At 35.7% G+C, this 23,653-nt stretch overlaps 1 protein-coding gene across 2 annotated transcripts; it reads right to left on the reverse strand.

Moving 5' to 3' along the window:
• Nucleotides 1-1,225: 1,225 nt before the first annotated feature.
• Nucleotides 1,226-23,224, reverse strand: slc44a4 (solute carrier family 44 member 4). 2 transcript variants are annotated; one of them, XM_065284350.2, is made up of 23 exons: nt 23,029-23,224; nt 15,588-15,636; nt 15,203-15,276; nt 14,119-14,197; nt 13,931-14,030; nt 12,669-12,800; nt 12,529-12,589; nt 12,261-12,384; nt 11,735-11,752; nt 10,238-10,321; nt 8,615-8,727; nt 8,185-8,307; nt 7,991-8,090; nt 7,810-7,902; nt 7,598-7,700; nt 7,256-7,515; nt 4,842-4,936; nt 4,633-4,736; nt 4,402-4,475; nt 2,647-2,717; nt 2,472-2,566; nt 2,035-2,119; nt 1,226-1,915 (listed from the first exon to the last, which is right to left on the reverse strand). In XM_065284350.2, exons 1-23 carry the CDS (start codon nt 23,072-23,074, stop codon nt 1,809-1,811), a joined length of 2,190 nt encoding a protein of 729 aa, XP_065140422.1. In that variant the 5' UTR covers nt 23,075-23,224; the 3' UTR covers nt 1,226-1,808. The 2 variants fall into 2 exon arrangements, with proteins under 2 accessions (XP_065140422.1, XP_065140431.1); XM_065284359.2 differs by lacking the exon at nt 11,735-11,752.
• Nucleotides 23,225-23,653: the final 429 nt, after the last annotated feature.

Consider the following 23,653-nt stretch of genomic DNA (forward strand, 5'->3'; position numbering starts at 1 on the left):
TAAATATAATATTTGTAAAAAAAAAACACTGTAAACAAACTTTTTGCACTTTTTAAAACAATATTTATTAAAAAAAAAAAAAAAAAAATTATCAGGACACTATAAAAATGTTTGCACTTTTTTTTTTACTTGTCATTTCCCTCTCATTTTAGGGTTCAGTTGGGGTGGGTTTAGGTTTTATTTACAAAAACCTTGTCCTTCAACAGAATATGTTGCCCTGAGGACATCTCTCACTTGGCAAAATCAGGTCAAGCACAACACAACTATTTAAAAATCTGGAATCTGCACTGTAAAAAATACTTTGCTGCCTTAAAATATTTTGTTAAATCAACTCAGATTTACAAGTCATGTCAACAGAGATGAGTTGTCACAACGTATACAATATAGTTGAGAAAAGTCAACTTAATTTTATAACAACTCACCTGTAGTTATAACAACTCATCTCTAGTCAAGATAAATAATAGTAAGTTGAAAAGACCGAGTTGATTCAACAAAAAATTTTAAGGCAGCAAAGTATTTTTAGAGTGTGAGGGTGCAAAAAAATCACAATATTGAGAAAATCATCCAAAATGAAGTCATTAGCAACACATTACTAATGATAAATACATTTTTGATATATTTACGGTACAAAATATTTTTATGGAACATGACCTTAATATCCTAATTATTTCTGGCATATAATATACATTGTGTTGTTGGATATTGCCTGTGATACTTAAGACTAGTTTTGTGGTAATCACTAAATGTAATTAGAGTGTATTTTAGTTTTTTTCACTTGTGAGAGTAAATATTCTGCGAATGGAAATACATTTGTCAAATGATCTCAATCTATAAAGTTATTTTATAACTAAACCCTTAAGCTATTATAAACCTGTTCTAACCGGCTGGACACGCACACTGTGTTGTTAATCATGGCTACAATGTAGGACAAATACTTTCTTTAAACTGATAACCTTCAAACCCAGAAAGCTTTTAAACCTTTTAACTTTTGTCACATTCAAATTTTGAAGACTTCATTGTCATTTCTAGTTTGGCCATTTAGGCTGTAATGATCAGAAGCATTGGTTAGTACAGATAGTTTTTTGAAGGGGTTGTGGGTTTAAGGGCTCATTGTTTAAAAACTAGTATTTTTCTAGTCAATAAATTTTCATACAAACAGAAGATAACTACAGCACAGATCTGCGAATAACACATCTGTATCAACAGCAAAAGATGAAGACGAGAGTTCATGTGGAAGAGTTTTATTAAACATTAATATTTCTACATAAATAGACTCCATTGCATAATAACAAATCTAGAAATCATATAAAAACAATGTTTACATCTGAAATCCCTTTGCAGCTATAAAAACAAAAATCTTTGGATTTTCATATTGGAGCTCTTTAGAAAACGTACTTTTTTGATTTTGTATTACAAACTTCAAGTAGTTTTGGAAGAACTAATTGTTATTATTAAGGCAATAAAAGTACTTTTATTTATTTTATTTTAATAAAATATAAATATATGAATAATATAAGTTTTTTTGGCTCACGGATATCTTCCATACAAAGGTTTCTTTAAAACAGTGTCTCAAAAAACAGCAAATTTCCTGTCATATTTGTGATTTAAACAGAAATCATGTTGAGAGTTTTTGGCTGGTTAAACCATCGGTTAGTGTTTGTTGGATTGAAGTTCTCTTACGTGACTCGGCTTTATCAACAAAGTATAAAGAAACTTTAAAAAGTGTTCAGGATCTTCTGGGATGAAGTCGAGTTGAAAGTGACTGTGCTTTAAGGTGTGAGGGGCTTAAACCTTCATCATCATCATCATCAGCCCGTCTTCGGTTGTTTGTTCTTCTTGTTTAAGATTTTCATCAAGTTTTTGGACATGTAGTAAGGTTTCTCTGCACTGCCGTCGTTCCTCTCCAGATCCTCCACTGCACAACACAAACACACAAACTTTCAGTGATTAACAAACAGATCAGACGTGTGTGTGCGTGCATGTGTGTGTGTGTGTGTGTGTGTGTGTGTGTGTGTGTGTGTGTGAGAGACTTACAGAAACACAGGAACAGTGTATCTACACCCATGTTATACACACTGAAGAATCCATGAGCAATGATGTATGCACCGAATATCACCGTCTGTCAGAACAAACATAACTAAAAATCCTCTTCATACATAAATACATACACAAATATCTAAAAACTCAGTGATACATTACAAACTCTTACTAATGTAATGCTTATCACCAACATGGTGTAAATACTTCATCATTTAAATATTTTGTGCAAACTCAAAGTTTGGAGAGAAAGTTTGAGAAAATAATGCCAGCATTTGATTATGGATAAATAATAGCATCACTATTGTTGATACTGAAGATTTTCTTAAAAGTTTCATTTTAAAAGCGTGTAAGTCTAAAAGTCATAAAGAGCAGAGCTGATCAGGCAGACAGCCCATCTATCTTTGAGATGAATGAATGTAAACGTCTCTCACTATGATGGGCATCCAGTAGTAGTTGAGAGCGGCTGTTTCAAACACCGTTCCTGGAGACTGAATCCTGCCAGAGAAGAAGAAGAAGGCCAGCACACCTGAGGAGACACGAGACAGATGAATCTCATGATATCTCAAACACATCACAAAACTAAAGTGTACTTCACAACAATCTCACCGACTCCACCAACGACCAGCAGTTTCCCGAAAAACAGGAGCAGATCTGTGACTTTATCCAGCACCACCACCCTGAAGATATCACACAGAGATACATGACACCACAGCAACAACATCACAGCAACAACATCACGGTTCCTCAAAGGTTCTTTAGGTCAATTAAAGTATTTATAGAAATGTGATCCTGGACCACAAGTCATAAGTAGCAGAGGTATATTTGTAGCAATAGCAAAATTAATTTTTTTTATGCAAAAAAATATTAGGATATTATGCCGATCATGTTTCATGAAATTATTTTTAACATTTCCTACTGTAAATATCTAAAAAATGCCGAGCCCCTAAGGTGACATTGGAGTAAATAAAATCTAAAGTTAGTATCATGAGCTCACGCGAAACCTTCATGTGCAGAATTTTATTTTTGCATGCTCACGGGAATCTATTCTTCATTTAATTTTTGGTCCATGTCCCCTTAGGGGCTCCATACAAAATTTATTTATCATAACAGGGCTCAACGCAAATAATTTTTTATACTTGCCCAGTCGGGCCAGTGGTTCAGGTTTTCACTTGCCCTGCCAAAATTTTCACTGGCCACAATAAAAAATGTCAGTGTCACATATTTAAAATTCAAATATAATTGTATAATTGAGTTTTACTCAAGTAAATGTCTGCTTCCAAGATGTTAAATAATATACATTGATGAAAATATATTTTATTGACTGAGGGTGAAGCACTGGCCCAATCGGGCAAGTGACAATACTTTCTACTGGCCCGAACATCTCTCGTGCTTGCCCCGGGCCACCGGGCAGTGCTTTATGTTGAGCCCTGCATTAGTAATATGTGTTGCACTTTAAAACTTAAAGGCGATTTTCTCCTAACAAACCATACATCAATGGAAAGCTTACATAAATGAACCGTACGCGTGATTTTGTGGTCCAGGGTCACATATGGTTTCGAAACAACTGAGAATACAATTCTACCCAAATCTTTCAACATTTATGATCAAATATTTCCTTATAACTATGAAAAAATCTTGTTTATAGTAATGAATTTAAAACTAAGGTTTATCGGAGTCCTGCATCCTAAGGGTTAATGAAAAAATTAAAGGATTACTAAAAAAAAATCTCAATAATTTACCCCCATCATAAGAAATTCCCAACCGAGGCATTATTTTAGTAAAAAAAAAAGATGTTTTAAACCACAACTTCTTGTCTTGCAGTAGCCATGACCTGCCAGCACGACTATGTAAATCACATGGAAAGGTCACGTGTTACATACGTGAAACACACAGTTGTGGATTATTTTAAACAATAAACTGACACAAAGACATTAATTATTAGCATTCACATACAACAACATCTGAACGCTCCTCTTTCAACACATTTGTAAACACTGGAGCTGTAGTTTCACCAACGTCATGCGTGACCTTTCACCGTGATTATGTAATATGTAAGGTCGCGCTGGTGAGAAATTTTGTTTTTTTTGGGGGGGGGGGTGATGATGGTTTTGCTAAATAAGACCTCTGTTGCGATCCTTTAGATCCGTTTAAAGCTACACTGAAACTGCAAACTTTTATGGTGAAGAAAAATCCTGTAATGTTTTTCTCAAAAAACTTAAACTTTATTCCTGAACAAAGAAAGGGATTTTTATATGAAAGTGGAATATAAACGTGAAGCTTGGGCACTTTTGTGTTTTCTGAGCTGATTACAGTTGTGTGTCTTAATCAAGGACAGAATGGGCAACTTTTTGTTGAGCTCACCTCACAATATTCCTCATGAGAAGAGAGAAAGCGTTTTTAGCTGAAACGCAGAAGTTTTTCCCGTATATGGCGATCTATAAACCAGAAGAGACAGGGAAAAAATGTATGAATTTATCAAATTTTCTTGTGTTTCATCCATCAGAAGTTCTTTAGATGAATATATTATTAAGGCACATGATCATGATGGACTTCAGTCTTTGTGTTTGTGTGTTACGGATGAGGTTTATGTACCATGATGTAAGCGTTTCTGTTGATGAACTTGATGAATTTCTCCAGACACCAGAAACAGCATTTCAGACAACACATGAGGAAGCGTGTACACGGGTTCTGAGCGGCTACACAAACAAACACACACGTGTTACACAGAAAGCTCAATGATCATGTCATCTGGTGTCTCAGGAGTTAAATTAATATCAGATGTTGTTTGTCTGAGCTCTTACCTTTAAACTTGTGGTCCAGATACTCCAGAATGATTCTGACGAGTTGCACCAAAGTGAGGATCAGAGCACCAAACGCCAGCGAGCCCACGTGATATCTGATTAGAGATGAGAGGAACATCACAACTCATTCTTTTTCTAGTTTTTCTTCCAATGTGTCGTGAATATAAATGCTTCAAAATATATATTTTTTTTAAATATATTTCAAAATATAAAAAAATGGCCAAAAAATATATTGGCGAATTTTTTTATAGTTTTTAAAAATATTTTTCAGTACATCTTTTTTGGCAATTTTTTTATATTTTTAAATGTATTATGTATTATTTTTTTCCGTATGGGATGAGTCAACAAAATAAAACAATTTTCACTGTTTTGCATTTGCAAGTTTATTTCAAATTGTTTATTTCAAATTGTCCTGCAGTTGACAAATGATGAAGTCAATCAATTGATTGATATTGATAAATTAACACTGCATGTAAAAATAATGAATGCAATGCTTTAAAATAGTTTAAATGGGTTTGTAGCGTTATGTCACATAAAAGGACACAGATCAGCTGCTCACAAACTGATGTGTGAATGAAACTTCATTGATAAATTCAGCTGTAGTCATGCGCCCTCTACAGGCCCATATGATGACTGAACTTAAGGTTTTAAAGGGGACATGTCATGAAAATCTGACTTTTTTGATATTTAAGTGCTATAATTGGGTCTCCAGTGCTTCTATCAACCTAGAAAATGTGAAAAAGATCAACCCGGTAACTTAGTTTTGGTAAACCATTCTCTGCAAGCATGTGAAAAAATAGCAAATTCAAATTTGGTTCCCCTTGTGATGTCAGAAGGGGATCTTATTATAATAATACCCCCCCCTTAATCTATACTATCCAAAACGGCACTGACATTTAGTGCAGAAATAAACTCATTTGCATTTTAAAGGACACACCCACCCCAAAATGGCACAGTTTTGCTCACACCTACAAAGTATCAATTTAACATGTTATTATAAATTATCTATAAGGTATTTTGAGCTAGAACCTCACATACACCAAAATTAATTTAACACCTTAAAAAAAGTCTTGAGAAATGTCTCCTTTAATGCTGGATGTAATTTCATGTTTCACATTAAAATGTCGGCAAAAATATATTTTCAAATATAATTTTAAATATATTTCAAAATATACAAAAAATATATGTAGGCTACTGATATATATTTTGAAATATGTTACAAAAATTTATTTTTCACCCATATATATTTTTTGGCCATTTTGTTGAATATTTTAAAAATAAATATATTTAGAAGCATTTATATTCACGTCACATTGGAAGAAAAACTTTGTATGTTACAAACCTATAAAAATAACAGGTTTGAAAAGATTAAAATTAAATATATTTTCAACTGCACAAATATACTTATAATGTTATATTTTAAACTTACTTATTACACGGCTCTCTGGAATGCTTGATTCTGATTGGTCAGTTGAGACATTTGCAGGTTCGTTCTTTTCGAATAATAACCGCTCCAAAATAATAACGCATAGCCGGTACTACTTTACGAGTAAGATCGCTCCGCGCCAATAAAGATCAATAAAGATTACTGTCTGTTTGGCGCCATCTTGTGACAAACACTGGACAACCACGACAAGACACAGAGAGCTTACTGAGACTGAACTTGACAAAATAGAGCATGACAGCTACGAAGCCAACACACAAAAAAATACAGAATGGGCATTAAAACTTCTCAAAGACTGGCTAAAAGAGAAAAAATGGAGACAGACAAGTATGAAGCAGAGGATCTTAATAAGGTATTACGATCATTTTATGCATCTGTGCAAAGTTTCGCGGAAGGATAAAAATGTTAATTTAAAACAAATATGCCAATAAAATGTTTCAAATTCATATTCATGTCCAGTTTTTTTTCTTATGTGACAAGTAGCCGTGTAATAAGCGGGATAATGTAGAGTCAGCCGGTAGTTATCGGGAAATAAGCCCCTTCAGTGTGATACAAGACCCTCCGCTTCGCGTCGGGTCCTGATCACACTGTCGGGGCTTATTTCCCGATAACTACCGGCTGCCTCTACATTATCCCTTACTTATGAGTATAAAAGTATAAGTATGAAATGTTAAAGTTTTATATTATTGGCCAGGAAAAATAATGTTTTGCCATATGGATTTGTAAATTAGAAATGTATTTGTTGTCCCTTTGAAATATTTTCTCATATATGAAGGTTAAAACTAAATAAAAATATAGTTCATTAAGCTTTACTTTTAACTTAATGTATTTATATTTAAAACAAAAAAGAAATGTATTTTTTGCCACATAGGTTCTGTAACACATAATATTATTAAACATGATTATATCTGCCACATAAAGCAAAAGTATTGATTGTTTAAGTTCAAGCTGGTGTGATTAAAGTTCTTACCGTAATGCTCTCATGAAAGATTGGATCAGAGGGAATGTTGGGATATCTGCTGGTTTCTTAAAGGCCCAGTAATAGGAGGCGAAGGCACCGGCCAGCGTACAGTGACCCAAAGCAATGACAAAATTCACACACCACAGAAACGCCACAACGTTATAAATCTGCAGATTAAAGAGATTCCTCTGAAAGAGCCCTTCTGTGTTATAGTTAATGAAGACGCAGCGGGCGGACGGGCACGAGGGATACTCGGTACTGTTAAACGTCTGGAAAGATAAGAGAGAGACACAAATAAAGATGAAGTTTTGTGAAAGAGTAAAAACATATGTGTGTGTTTGTGTTTGTCACCTCTGGATCACAGCTCTGATTGGCACTTATGGTGCTACAATCTCCTTGCGTGGCGTTCATAGCGACCACCCGGTACACAGGTCCACCTGACGTCGCCAGATATCTGCGCACACGCTCAGTCAAAGATCTTACATCAAACACTTATCATACATTACACAACTATACACACTAGACTAGATATTATTATAACAAAAGAGAGATGTAAAGGATACAGCGCTGTGATGCCCCAGTACGACACGCACACCAACAGCAACACAAATGTGATGATAGGGTAGAAAAGTGTTGACATCATGTGACCCAAAGCTCTAAAAAAACAAAATGATTTAGGATAGCATTAGCTGAGCATAAACAACTAAGCCTTTTATATATGTGTGTGTGCATGTGTGTGTTTACTTGCTGGTCTCCTGAATAAGTGCGACAGCTATGAGAATACGTTTTCTCAAAAAAAGCAACGCCAACAGCAGAATGGCCTCAACGATACACAGAATAATCACTACAACAAAGAGAGACAGTGAAGTATTAATGTATTGATAGATCAACTTCAAAGAGCCGAAAATGTGTCAAGGACAGGAAGTGATGTCACTTACAGAAGGCCAACCAGGTGTCTCGCACCTGCAGGTAGACTTGAACATTAGTGGTGAAACCCACATTATTATAGGTCAGGCTTGAGTTGGCCAGCGACATGTATTCATTATAACAGTACCAGATACCTGAGAGAGGACCAGAGAGAAACCATGAGTACTACAGTACAGTAAAGTTACAGTCCTGCTCATTTACAATGAGAGTTTGACATCTGACCAATCACAGATGGATTTTTATGTGAAACAGGTGAATCCCAAATCAGATACAACAAATCAGAAAATGGAGATGTGCATCTGTCAGTCAAGGTGAACCGATATAAACTTGGATAAGATTTCATTAATAGTTCAGTTTAAATGAATTGTGAAATGTAGTGAGATGAAGCTAGGTGGTCATGTGAATTGTGATGATATTAACCAGACACTTGTAAAAACTCACCAAAGGCACCCAGAACCAAAACCCCAAAGATGAGGACCCACACCAGGACGGGCGCTGTGAAGCGTAACAACAAGAGGAAGAGAACGCTCACCACCATCGCAATGACCAAACCACTGAAATAAAAGATTGATATTAGAATGAAACATTTGACTCTTAATAACACAAAACATTCAAAACTATAGAAAATATAAAACAGCACTTTTTTAACCTCTTTTACCTTCATATGTTTAGATAGAAAACCTTTTTATTTTTAATTTATTGTCTTTGTTCGGGAACTCAGTCACTTTGGGACATTTTTCAGATAAGATTTTTTTTTAAACATTTTGTTCAACCTTCACATCATCAAGTCAGTTGTGCACAAAATAAAAGCAAATTCTCATTTTCTCATTTGTTCAAATTCAGTTGATTGATGTATAATTGTCTGCTGTTTCCTACATTTTAAGTTGCTTATATCATTTTCATCAAAATACATTATACTGATTTCTGTCTTACACCTCAAAACATTTAGGAATTAGTTCATAGTTTAAGTCATGTCATGCAAAATTGTTGACCTTTGTGTCATAATCTGTTATTGTAAGCATGTTCCCATAGGTGTGTATGTGTTGTTTTGTCTTTTGTAAATGTGAATTGATAAATTGCTGTAAGGTGAATCTTGAAATTTTGAGTTTTAGAAAATGTGACATTTCTTATAGTTTCTACAGTTACACTGCAAAAAATGATTTTCAAGAAAAAAATTCTTAGTATTGTTGTCTTGTTTTCAGTAAAAATATCTAAAAATTCTTAAATTAAGATGATTTTTCTTGATGAGCAAAACGACCCAAGAAAATAAGTCTAGTTTTAGACCAAAAATATCAAATTTAGGTGATTTTTGTGCAAAAAAATCTGCCAATCGGGTAAGCAATTTTTTCTTGAATTTTTCTTGAATTTAATGTTTAAGAAAAATGTTCAATATTTTTTTGCTTACCCAATTGGCAGATTTCTTTGCTTGTTTTACGCACAAAAACACTTAAATTTGATATTTTTGGTCTATAAACTAGACTTAATTTCTTGGGAAAATTATTTTTTGCAGTGATACTACCTTTCTAATTTTGCATTTTTTATTTGTATTGTAAAATATATATATATTTTCAATATTACAATGTGTATAAAACTGTAACGTTTACAGAAAAAAGGATGAAAATGTGAGTTTGTCCACATTACATCAGAAAATACACCTATAATTGTGAAGTCTTGTTACACTGCAAAAATGACTTTCTTACTTAGTATTTTTGTCTTGTTTTAAGTACAAATATCAAAAAATTCTTAAGATGTCTAGCTGCCTGTAACTTACTGTAGATTTGAAATTGATGTTATTTACTGGCAACAGTTTAAAGTTAAATGAACATAAAACATTTTCAGTCTTTATCTTCTACAGTAAGTTACTGGCAACCAGCTGCACAATTACAGCTAATTTTTTACAGTGTACGAAGTAAGAAAGTCATTTTTGCTATGTATATTGACAACATGGCTTAACATTTTGACATTCTTGTTCATGAACTATGACACAAGGACCTTTTTAATTTTGATGGCATTGACGTAAAATGCCGTAAGCATGATGTGTAAGTAATAAAAAGCCAAACTCACGCTACAATCCACTGCCATGATTTAGCAAAGTCCTCAAAGATCCGCAAGCCGACGTCCTTGGCATTAAAACCGTTTGCAAGATCACTGTGACCAGAAGAGACCAAGGTATCAGACACAAACAGTATCACACACTAATATATCCAACACAACAGCATCAGACAAACCATCTATAGACACACCAGCATAAGACACTAACATCAGACATGGCAACGCTTCCCACAGTGCAAATGATTTCCTCCCCTACAGCTCTACAAATCAAGCTGTATTCTGCAGAGAAGCCCATGGACAATGAAAGGGAGAGAAGGAGGGAGGGAGAGAAAGAGAGAGAGAGAGAGAGAGAGAGAGAGATGGATGGAGAGTGAGTGAGTGATAGTGAAAGAGTGAAAAACAAACACTAGACAACTAGACAGACAGACAGACAGACAGACAGACAGACAGACAGACAATGAGATAGACAGACAAACAATGATATAGACAGACAGACAATGAGACAGACAGACAGACAGACAATCAGACAGACAGACAGACAGACAGACAGACAGACAGACAGACAGACAATGATATAGACAGACAAACAATGATATAGACAGATAGACAAACAATGAGATAAACAGCCAAACAGACAGACAATGAGATAAACTGTCAGACAGACAATGAGACAGACAGACAGACAGACAGACAGACAATGAGATAGACAGACAAACAAACAATGAGATAAACAGTCAGACAGACAATGAGATAGACAGATTGACATACAATGAGATAGACAGATTGACAGACAAACAGACAGACAATGAGATAGATAGACAGACAAACAGGCAATGAGATAGACAGACAAACAATGAGAAAAACGGTCAGACAGACAATGAAATAGACAGACAGACAATGAGATAGACAAACAAACAAACAATGAGATAAACAGACAGACAGACAGACAGACAGACAGACAAACAGACAATGAGATAGACAGAAAAACAATGAGATAGATAGACAGACAAACAATGAGATAAACGGTCAGACAGACAATGAGACAGACAGACAGACAATGAGATAGACAAACAAACAAACAAGCAATGAGATAAACAGACAGACAGACAGACAGACAGACAGACAAACAGACAATGAGATAGACAGAAAAACAATGAGATAGATAGACAGACAAACAATGAGATAAACGGTCAGACAGACAATGAGATAGACAGACAGAAAATGAGATAGACAAACAAACAAACAAACAATGAGATAAATAGTCAGACAGACAATGAGATAGACAGACAGACAGACAGACAGACAAACAGACAATGAGATAGACAGAAAAACAATGAGATAGACAGACAGACAGACAGACAGACAATGAGATAAACAGACAAACAGACAATGAGAGAGAGAGACAATGAGAGAGAGAGAGAGAGAGAGAGAGAGAGAGAGAGGATCTGGTACACCAGCAGAAAGGCAGACAGATTTTCTACTGCTACACACAGACATATTCTGACTCACTTTGACCCGCCTCCAGCACTGTCAACAGAAGAGACACACAGCATTATATCACAAAACTGTGTGTGTGTGTGTCTGTGTGTGTCTGTTTGTGCTGCTCACACAAACTGTGTGGAAGTCACACGTCATCTGACCCGTTATTGCAATGCCAGAAAATCAGCTGTGCCAAATTATCAGTTTAATTCATAAAGAGAGGAGATAATGCTGGTTACACCCCTCTACAAGTGTAGTTTTTGCAGTCTGAGCAAAAAATGTTGACTCTGAAGAGATTGAGCCAATCACCATGTTCTGAAGGAGTGACATCATTACATTAATTGTGACACACGCGTCAAAAAACCTCATGATTATCTGTGATTGGAATGTCACGAGGTTAGAAAAACTTGAAAATAGTGTACAGAATGAAATTGAGAAGAAGAATTATTTAGGATTTTTCGGTACTTGTAGGTCACTAAAGACCAATGGTAACACCTTTCTACAGGATAAGGGTGTGTTTTTGAACACGTGTGTGTGTGTGTGTGTGTGTATTTACCCTGTTGCATTCATAATAGCAGAAGCAGACTGGTTTGGAGTCATTCCATTAATACTGAAGTTTGAGGGAATTTTACTGGGATTATATGCATCTCCTGTGAAACTGGGCAAACATCTGCCCAATACTACAGAGAGAGAAAGAGACGAGAGGAGGTCTTGAGAAATATTTACATGTTATATTGGCATGTTTTCTATTAGTTTAGCAATGTTGTTGATATTGCAAAGTCTCCTGATACTGATATTTAAGCAGGTATACATCTGTCATTTACCAGAGGATGTAGGCATGTAGAAATATGGACACAACTCTTTATTTATAATATCCATAGCTTTCTGTGAAAACAAGAACAAGAGAAATTCAGTAATGTCTGATCATTAGATCTGATATTTCTTCAGTGAAACACACACTTACTAGTGATGTTCCCTTCAGCTGAAATGAGGGCACACAGAAGTCCTGTTTAAAGAAATTTTCTGGATTTGCATTGGGCAGATAGGCAGCCGGAGATAAAGCCCAGAATTCATTGGGACATGACTTCACGCAGATCTACAACACAAAAACCCAACACATTCAGACATCTGACACATTTAACAATAATTAATAAGAATATTACAGCTCAGATGTTGCCCAAAGCTTAGATGTTTAGCATGTCACTAAAAGTGAAATGGCATTCTGACGTATTAACACAGTTAAAGAGTTGTAATCCTCATGCTAAACAAATGCAAATTGTCAAAAAAGCAGTTGAGCGTGTGACAAAGTATTTCTGGGTCAAACTCACACCTACAAATCTCTGAGTTTTTTCGAACGAGTGTACCCATACACATCAGTGACCCCATATTCCTTTTATGGGCACTTCCCCCGGAAAAGCACGCCCTGCCTGTGACAGCTTTGTTTTATATCAAGACTCAACAATGGCACGAAAGAAGAAGTGTGTTTTTGGATGTAAGGAGAAGAAAGCCTTGTTCGGCTTTCCAAGTTAGCCAGCATTATGGAAACAATTGATGTAGTTTGTTTATCCAGGGTAGCGTGTGTGTTTGTTTAACACTGGAATTCATTAATTTGGGGTGGTCCCAACCGGGTCATGAGTCATAGGCGGTAAGTAAAACTGCATCAAATGTCTGTGTTTTGTTTGCAATCGGCACGTAAGTGTATATAATGTAAACGACATGAACATGTAGTGAATCATTAGTTATCCAGAGATAGTGGGATAATGTTTTGCCGCCTCTGGGATTTTGTACTTTTCTGGAAAAAAATCGCAAGTGCTGATCTGTCTTTTATAAATCTGATCAAACTAAAGACTCTTTGGAGATATGAAGGATGCAATACCATTCACTCAAGATTAATATAAGATGAGCAGAAACAGTGTTATGTGAGCTTAAAATGTTCAATTAAAAATGTATTCATAAAGCCATCTTCCCTATTTTGCATTGTTAAAAACAGCACAAAATAAAAAAAACAAAAAAGTATAATGGTAATGTAGCATATGTACATTCACTCTTCACAGAAATTGTATTTGGTAATAAATGTTTGAGTTCTTATCGAGATCTCTGACTTTTTATCTTGGCAAATCTGAGCACAGTTTGAGACATTATCGAGATCTTTACTAAAGCTCTTAATGGAACATAAAACATTGAGACATTAAAGAGATAGTATGTGTGAATTGTCTTTCTACACACCTGTGTTGTGGGACACTGAAGGCCATTCAGAGCGGCAGCCATGATATTGGTCGCCGTCGCACATTTGGTGATGTCAAAGTACATCACATTAGGTTTATCTCTGACAGACGGACAGAATGAGCATCGATCAACTGTTGACTGTACAAATGAAAATATAAAGTCTCCAGTCTCTAGAAAACTCATCTCACCTGTTGAGACCGCTCCCGCAGAACATTCCGGTGGAATTCCTGGGATACAGCACATGGCGAGGGTCTCCATAAAGCCAGGCTACGGGAAATTAACATTTTAGTATTAACATCATCTCAAAAATAAAAAAAGAAAGTGAGTTTGCTAAAGATGGGGTCATGCCCAAGGACTTGCTTAAACATTCTAAGACTGGACACAACACACTTAAGGATTGCTTCTGTACACAAAGACTGAGGTAAGATGAGAACCGAGATTATGAATGTAATTTGGTTGTATAAACTAATCATGCTCAGTCTAAGTTGTGCTTAGTCTTTGTTTACAGTCATAAGATAAAATCCTTAAGTGTGTTGTAAATCCTTAGGTGTGTCTCCAGCTTAGATGTTGCTCGAATGTTATGTGGTTTCTTATTACTTCAGTTCATCAGAACCACTGTTTACTCTGGAGGATTATTGCTTTAGTTAAAGGTGAAATATAATGAAGTTCAATTGGGAAAATCATCAAATGCTAAATAGGCTTTGGTTTGGTTTTAATGAGATGTGTTGTTTCAGTCTCAATGAGCAAATAAGACTTCAATGAGCATTCAGCTGAGGAATGACAAAGTTTAGAATAAACCCTTCATAATTTGTGACCCTGTCTAAAAACCTTAATGTTCTGACCCTCCCTTTAGAGACGTCTAGAAAGGCAAAGCTGAAAAGTTGAATTTTTATTTTCTTTCAGGAAATGTGTATGGTTTTTATAAGAAACTAATAATATCAATAAACGTTTACGACACATCCTCATTTGTGTAGCTTGTTTCGCACGTTTTTCCACTTGAGTCTGTTGACGCTCAAAGTTATTTTTCAAAGCGTTTCACAATGATTTACCCATAATTCCCTGCCGGCTCCTATTTTACATGCTGACCATGTTAAAGGGGAGGCAGCACGGCTTAAATTTCCATAGAGCAGTGTGTGTACAGTACATCAGAATATTTACTCAAGAGTCACTTCAATATTTACAGTGTGTGTGTGTGTGTGTGTTCAAGTGTTTAATTATAAAATGAGAATGAAAAGAGACATGGGTCATAGAGAAAGAAAGAGAGAGACCTACCCAGAATTCCTACAACCATATAACCAAGGATGACTAGCATGAACAGAATGCAACAGATGATATCAGTACAGCTCCTACAGAAATAAAAACACATACCGTTAAGTGTTCATATAATCAAAACAAACATCATCAATCTTTAACTCCATTACAGCCACAAATTAGATTATTAAAAAAACAACAGAAAAAAATATCATGACATTTTATAGTCATGTGAACATTTTTAATGGTGCGAAATATGACCTGGACATGTTTATGAGCCACACACACACACACACACACACACACACACACACACACACACACACACACACACACACACACACACACACACACACACACACACACACACACACACACACACACACACACACACACAGATACACACCGTTTGTGAATGGGTCCATTGAATGTTGGGTCAAATTGAGCAGGTGCACCTAAAATATAAAGCACAGATCAGATTTGTATATGACTGAGTTATGCATTTAAAGGGGCCATGTCACAAGACTTTTTTAAGATGTCAAATAAATATTTGGTGTCCCAAGAGTACACATGTGAAGTTTTAGCTCAAAATACCATATAGATCATTTATTATAACATTGTAAGAATTTTGATTGATCCTGACCAAAAGGTCAGCCCTTCCTGGGAACACAGCATGGATGCCCGAGAGTGCAGTGTGTGTGCCCTGTAGGTGCCCGAGGCAGCAAGGACATCAAAAGAGAACTTTTTTGCAACACAACAAGTTTTCCTCCAGGACTCACGCCAGGGGACCAAGACCCCCAAAACACCCCTCTCGGGAACCAGAACTTTATCTCAAATACAGGAGACTCCCTGGAGAGTTACACTTGATTTTCAAACACCACATCTCCATACAACAACAGGATTCAATGTTAATCTGTGACAATAAATAAGTAAACTTAACCTAATGTTGGGAGACAACTCCTACCTTAGAGATGTTGACCAATCACCCACTGAATGTATATTAGGCAACACCCCTGAATTTTACAACAACCAATCAGTAGCAAACTCCTATATGCTTTGTCTCTCTGGATATTTAAGGGAATGATGTAAAATGGTTCAGTGGGTCTTTCTGTTCATGGAAACTATCCCCCATGATGCTGTATCTTTGATACAGCATCATGTATTTTATTTTACTTTGAGAAATCTGTAACCAGATATTCATCATTTGCCAGGTATGCATTATTCTCATTTGTTTCCTCGTATTTGAATTGGAATGTAAATTGGCTTCTGAATTATGTTTTTCCTACCTGGTTAATAAATTGTTATGTTTGATTTTATTCTGTGTTGCTCGGTAAATGTTGACACTGCAAGTAATATCGTTGTATCCGTAGTTACCGTAAGGACTGAAATCAGGCTAGGATCGGCCCAATCCCAGTTAGATAGTGAATAATACATCAGCTGAGGATTTGAGAGATACGACTAGCAATTGGCGTTAGTTTAAGTGTACTTAGAAGCGTGGAGGCTGTGTTTCCGTTTAGAGTAACATTTCTGATTACTCTAAATAGGGTCAGCCTCAACCTCTGTTTATTTCAATATTATACTATTCATTAACTTTGACTAGAAATAATTATTGTAATAATTAAGTGTCACCTCTAAGGGGACTAAATAAAGTATGTTTAAAGTTGAGCACGCAGAGAGCGGCCACTTAAGCGTATAGACCAACCTCTGGCAGCGACCCACACTGATTCACTTATGACCGTTGACCAGTATATTAATTATGAGGCCCGTACTAGGATCATGTGCGACTGTGAGAACCGAATGAACGAGTGTAATACCAGAGCTTTATTAGAATAAATAAACAAACATCCATCTAAATTCTGTAAGTTTTAAAAGTAATAATCAATCCGATTTGTAATATAATATAAACTAAATCTTTGTCTTTGGAGTCAGATTAGAGATAAATATACCTAAATTACGTAACGCCAAACGTCATCTGCAAAGCGCCGGAAAAGACCGAACGCGTTATAACCCTTTCCATGCGGTTTGGACTTCGCCATTGGGCCAAACGGATGGATGGGGATATAATATAATTTTCACCCCCTTACAACATGTTAAAATTGACACTTCATGTTGTGAGGAAAAATATGGCGTTTTGGGTGTGTCCTTTAAAATGCAAATGAGCTGATGAAATTCAAACACTGATCACAATGATGGTGCTTTGTTGAAATTAAAACTCAATTGTCCTGTGAATAATTTTCTCTCTCTCTTTCTTTCTGCACTAAATGACAGTGCCGTGGTTGGATAGTGCAGATCAAGGGGGGCGGGGGTATTATTATAATAAGAGCTCCTTATGACATCACAAGGGGCGCCAAATTTCAATGACCTATTTTTTCAAATGCTTGCAGAGAATGGTTTACCAAAACTAAGTTACTTGGTTGATCTTTATCACATTTTCTAAGTTGATAGAAGCACTGGGACCCATATAGCACTTAAACATGGAACAAGTCAGATTTTCATGCCATGGCCCCTTTAAATGTTAAACGTTTCAGAAACAATCGCATGATTATTTATTTTTTTGATCCACCTGGAACTACGTATTACAAGAAGTATTTGGCTTCCTCTTTTTAATAATTAATAATAATTAATACTGGTGTTGCTTTGATGATGTTGGACTAAAGTCTCAGCTTTTGACACTGTTGAATTTTATTAGCATGTTGTAAAGATGATATAAATGATGTGGCCCGAAAGTGGTTTGGTTAAAGGATAGGAAATGCTCGGTTAAGATTGGAGATGGTCTCTCCGACACTGTGGATGTTTTGTGGGGGTCCCTCAGGGATTTATTCTTGGACCAACTTTTTTCTTTTTGCATTTGTTGCCTTTGGGGTTTATTTCAGATAGTAATTATCACATATGCAGATGATTTGCAATTATATTTTTCTTTGGACAGACGTTGCCTCATGGGACAGCTTCAATATATGCTTGAAAGAAGTGAAAGGATGGTTTAAGGGTAAATCTCTGCAATTAAATGAGAACAAACCCGAGATTATGGTTTTTAGAAGAAAAAAAAAAACATTATGCAGGAAATTAATTTGTGAGGATTTTCCTTCTAGCATAAATGACTATATTAGGAATCTTGGTGTCGTTTTTGACAAAGAACTTCGCTTTAACCGTCAAGTAAACTGTGTATGTGTGTGTGTATTTAAAAGTTATTTCAGTGTGCCTTTTTAATTTTTATTCCTGCAGTCTGACTTACAAATCCATGTACTGTCAATGTATATAAGCTTATAATATCACCGCACGATTAATTCTGTTTTACATACACACATCAGGAAACTGCTGGTCTTGTCATGCTGACTACACAAACACTGACGTTGTGTTGTTGTGTAAGACCTCAGATCTCTCTGGTGTAGGTTTATGATTGTGGGTCTGTAAGGGTTTGTTGCTGGGCAGCTACAGTGTTTCATGTTTCTGGCCTCACGAGGGCTTTAAACAGTAAAGTACTGCGTTTACTCTACAAACACAATATAAACATTTCCTAATAGAGACAGCGAGAGAGATCATTTGAATCTTATTTGAATGTAAAAATGGAGTTTCACATCAGTCAATGAACTTCTCTGTAAAACACCACACATTTCTCTCAACACAGAACCCTTTCCTCAAATAAAACCTGCTATCTCCAACAGGTGCCTGCTTTGTGTAACTGGATGTTCTTCTTGTTTAATGAACTTACACAAAATCCTTCCTGGACAAACACACAGACTATTCCTGAAATAACATCTACAGTCTCAGAAATAAAGGTTCAGAAGCTGTGACAGGAGTGGTACTATACCTTTTCTAAAAGTGCACCAAAGAGTGCATAATAATACCTTAAAGGTACATATTGGTACCAAATGTATACTGTACATATCTGTACCTAAATGGTACACATTAGGACCTTTTGAAAAAGTACAGTCATAGTGACAGCTTTTGTATCGTGTATACAATTTTGATTATTTAGTTGGTGGCATGTGCTTGGAAATGAACCTGAGATCTCATGAGTCTTAGAATCTCATTCCTGTAGCTCAACTGGAAGATCATGACGTTTACAATGTGGATTCCCAAGAAACGCAGTAAATGCAATGAAAAGTAAATGCAAAATCCTCATAAAATGTTGAAATGATTAACATCTGAGATAAAAAGTATGAACGGACAGATCAGTCTACCAGCTTTAAAAACCTCTCTTACCCTACTAAAAAGACCAGCTAAACAAGCCTAAGCTGGTTTTAGCTGATTACCCAGCCTGGTTTTAGTGGGGTTTTGGCCAATTTCTTTTTTAAATTTTAGCTTAAACCAGCTACTTCCATATTAAACCAACTATCTTTGCCAAACTTCCAGCCTGGTCAAGCTGGTTTAAGATGGGTCAGCTGGTCTTCCAGCCTGACCAGCTAAGAAATGTCTAAAACGTTTGCTGTAGTTACGCACTTACTGTAGATTTAAATTGATTTTATTTATTGGCAACAATCTGTTCAAAGTTAAATGAACATTAAACATTAACAAGTCTTTGTATTTACAGAATAAAACTATAAAAATAGCATCATGCAAAGCATTCTGGAAACCAGAAATCCTCATCAACCTTTTCAATTTTTTCCTTCAGATTTTGGATCCCAGAATGTTTTGGATGAGGCTGATATTTATAGATTTTGTCTTTACAGAATAAGACTTGTTAATGTTTTATTTGCCAGTAAATAACATACATTTAAATCGACAGTAAGTTACTGGCAAACAGCTGCCAGTAATACTGTAATTTCTACAGTCATTTTTAATCATGCAATCTTTGATCCTAAACATCATTTAATGACCTACAAGAGTTAGACAAGTGTAAAAAATTAACCTGCGGATTAAACTCAAGGTACCAGCGGATGAATCTTCAGTCGAGTGAAAGTGTGCCAACCGCAGTACACGAGGACTCATTCTTTAAATAACAAACTTCTGTGTGATTCACCTCCTTAGCCACAGGCGTGTATTCATACACCAAGAAAAATAAACCACAATATAAACATGCCTTCATCAGATATCAATGAACTTGAACTATATTAGGCTTAGAAAATCAACCACAACTTATAAGTTAACTATTAATGATTAAAATAATTCTCTAGATTCATAATGCACAGAATACATAGCAATATTTTTATTTGACATAACAATACCTCTGTTTAAGGTTAAAAACTATTAAAACACACATGATGAGTCAACCCATACCTCACATCAGACCCAACCAGTTTTTCCAGTTTACCATCCACAATTCAGTATCATATTACGCTAAACACACACACACAATATTGCTTACTTTCCCCTCATGATGCCGCTGTACAGAGCATAAAAAATGTTTACAGCACCTTGTAAAAGAAAGGGTGTATATTTACATTTATATTATATTTGAAATCCAGTAACATTGTTTGAGGCATCAGAGCCGTTTAACGTAAAACACAATGATCAGAGCTGACACAAAGGCCATGTTTCTGCATATAAACATAACAGGAACGATAAACATTGTTTTTAGCAATTATACAGCAGATTACAGTAAAAAACTTATTACGAAATAGTATTTTTTTTGAGTTTTGAGTTGTGAAATCTATAGCTGAACATCGCTTTGTCTCTGTGGTTGAAAATTCACTAAAACTTTCTTTCGGAGGATCTTGTTTAGTAATAATAACCTTATATAAACAATAGAAGTGAATGTTTAGATGGTTAGGTAAACGTGTAAGAATATCTTTCAGGAAACTATTTTAAATTCAGTGTCAATCAAACCAATTAAGTGCTAAAATGATGTCAGCCTCCCCCTTCTCAAATATAAACTGATCTTCCTGGTTTAAATGTTGACCAACAGGCTGGTTACCGAGTGACTAAACCTCCAGAGAAATTACTTATCTCCAGTGTTCCTGACGTACTGACTTGTGCTTAAATGACCAGGAAGTTCAAAAACCTGAATGTTTGACATTAAGAGCACAAAACATGTCAGTAAACATCAGGAAAAACAATTATACTTTTGGTGATATAATAACAGTGATGTTTACTGCATCTAAAACTCAATGCTACGTGTGGTTTTTCTGGTCCAAACATATTTTTCTGCTCTACCTGATTTGATTTGGCAAATGAGAGATGTCTTCAGGGCAACATTGTGTTGACCGAAGGACAAGATTTTTGTAAATAAAACCTAAACCCACCCCAAACCAAAATCCTAACCATAATTAAACCTTTAAATAATTAGTGAAAAACAATGAAGAAGCAGCTAATCCTGGCTGTAAACTTAAACTTGAAACAAACTGTAAACTTATTTCTGAAACTTGATTGGGATAACATTTCAATCAACCAATGTCAACATAATCGTGCCTGAGGACATCAACCACATGGCAAAATCATCAGAGCCTATTGTTTTCTCAAGATATGGCTCAGGTTCAGCGCAAGTCTACAGGAATTATTCATAACTTTTCCACTAGACAAAATAAAAGTATAATCCCATCTATTTCAACCACCTGCACAGTTTGAGGTGTCGTTCATATGTGGTAGCAAACAAATTACAAGGTTAAATACTGAGACAAGAGTCCACAAAAGGCTCTAAAGGGGCCACAAAAAATTCAAGAGATAAAGACAAAGTAAGTTAACAACTTGCTTTCTTTATATTATCACAATTACTATTTCTCTAACTCAGTTCAAATGTTTCTTTAAACAAAATATAGATACATATTTTTAAAAAAGTGGTTCCTCTCTAAAGGTTCATAATGACTGTGGGTGTCCCTCCCCACCTTTAGTAATTTTGAAGACTCCTAATAAGCAAAAGCAATGTCATGCTTGTCATAGCAAAACATTAAAAAGTGTTGTTATTTCCTGAGCATTTAATAAATGAAACATCATGGTGATGCACAACATATCGACTCTGGGACGCAACGGCCAAGTGTTTATGATGCATTTATTTACTTATCTTGTCATTATAACATTATATCTGAACTTTATCTGTAAAAGGTCTTTTTCCCAGAAAAAAACAACTGGTTTGGAAGAAAATGTAAATAATGTGGAAGGTAACTAATGACGGAAATCATTTTGTTGTTAAGTCAACCAAAAATATCCCCATTTGTCATAAATTATGAGGGTTTAAATGCACCTGTGTGATGTAAATTGTATGTAGCCCGCTGTAGTTGAGTTACTACTGTATAAGTTACTAGTTGACCAAAAAACTAATACACATATTTTTTTTAAACATTCAAATTCTTTCCTCTTTCCTGTTGCTCAAATGTTGCACAGATAGAGGAACGTAATACATAAAATATCTGAATGTTGAAACAGAATGTAAAGAAGCGGTCTGACTTCATCAAGAGCACAGAAAGAAAATAAATTAACTCAAAATCTGTCCGACATTAATATGTCCAAATTATCCAGATTAACCCACTGAAAATGGACACAATCATTTAGTAATGTTTAAACCAGGCTGATGAAGTTTCGTTACAGACAAGCTTAACCATTACAAACCAAGCAACTTCTTGTGGTCCAAACAAACAAACATGCATAGTTACTGACTTCTGCTAACTATCAAGACTAACCTGACGCAAATTTTAATCTAAACTGTATCTCAGACACGTCACCACAAACAGCTTCTTTAAAGCAGAATAATGAGCACTAGCACAAATTTACATTTGATTCCTGTTCCGTGTGTAAACATACATGACATCATCATTAAAATAATGAAGGGATAAAAATCTTAATAAAGATTGCAGGGACTGTTTTAAATTGACTATACTGTATTGCGCGCGACCTAATCGACTCTGTTGCATTATAGCAGATGCTGAATATAACATTATCACCACGTCTCAGTAATTTCTTAGAAACGCTCTTACCATACTCGGAGGTGTCCTTCTCTTCATCCTGTTTCTTTCCGCCCATCTCTTTACACTTTCTTCATCGGTTGTTTTTAAATAATAAACTTTGTGAAGTGACCTGAAGCGCCAGCTTCTCTTTCTGTGGTAAATCTTTACTGGAGTAACTAAGCGTCGCCGATGACGTCCCGAGGCACCTGTCGTTGTTCACCTGTGTGCGCGCTCGCGCCCCGCCCCTCTCGCGCCAGCGCAACCACGAAACTGATTTTCCCAAAACAAAATAGGTGGCTTGAATTCATACGGCGCTGCGCCAGCTAATGCGGCGTGACATCAAAGTACCGCGAGAACAGACTGATTCGCTTGCTTTCGAATCGCTCTCGCGGTGCTGTGATGTCATAGCGCAGAGCCGCATGAAGCCGGGCACATTCTAGATCTGAGGAAACAACTAAATAAACACCATTAACTGCTACTTAACATGATTTTATTTAACTTTTATTATCTTAGCAATTTTTCTCTTTAATATACATATAGATAAAATATATTAGTTTTGCCGTTACTACAACTACTTTTTATCGTCTCCCTCATCCTACAACTCCATTCTAAACCAAATTAATTTACTTTATTAACACTATTAGTGTTATTTATG

Source organism: Paramisgurnus dabryanus, chromosome 19 (assembly GCF_030506205.2).
Source record: "Paramisgurnus dabryanus chromosome 19, PD_genome_1.1, whole genome shotgun sequence".
NCBI classification, from domain to species: domain Eukaryota; kingdom Metazoa; phylum Chordata; class Actinopteri; order Cypriniformes; family Cobitidae; genus Paramisgurnus; species Paramisgurnus dabryanus.

Coding starts and splice junctions, on each gene's coding strand:
- slc44a4 (XM_065284350.2), bottom strand. CDS start 23,074: ATGGGCGGAAAGAAACAGGATGAAGAGAAGGACACCTCCGAGTATG. Junction 8,728..10,237: donor TCATGGCAGTGGATTGTAGC/GTGAGTTTGGCT, acceptor CTTTTATTTCAG/TGGTTTGGTCATTGCGATGG. Junction 1,916..2,034: donor TACACTGTTCCTGTGTTTCT/GTAAGTCTCTCA, acceptor TGTGTTGTGCAG/TGGAGGATCTGGAGAGGAAC.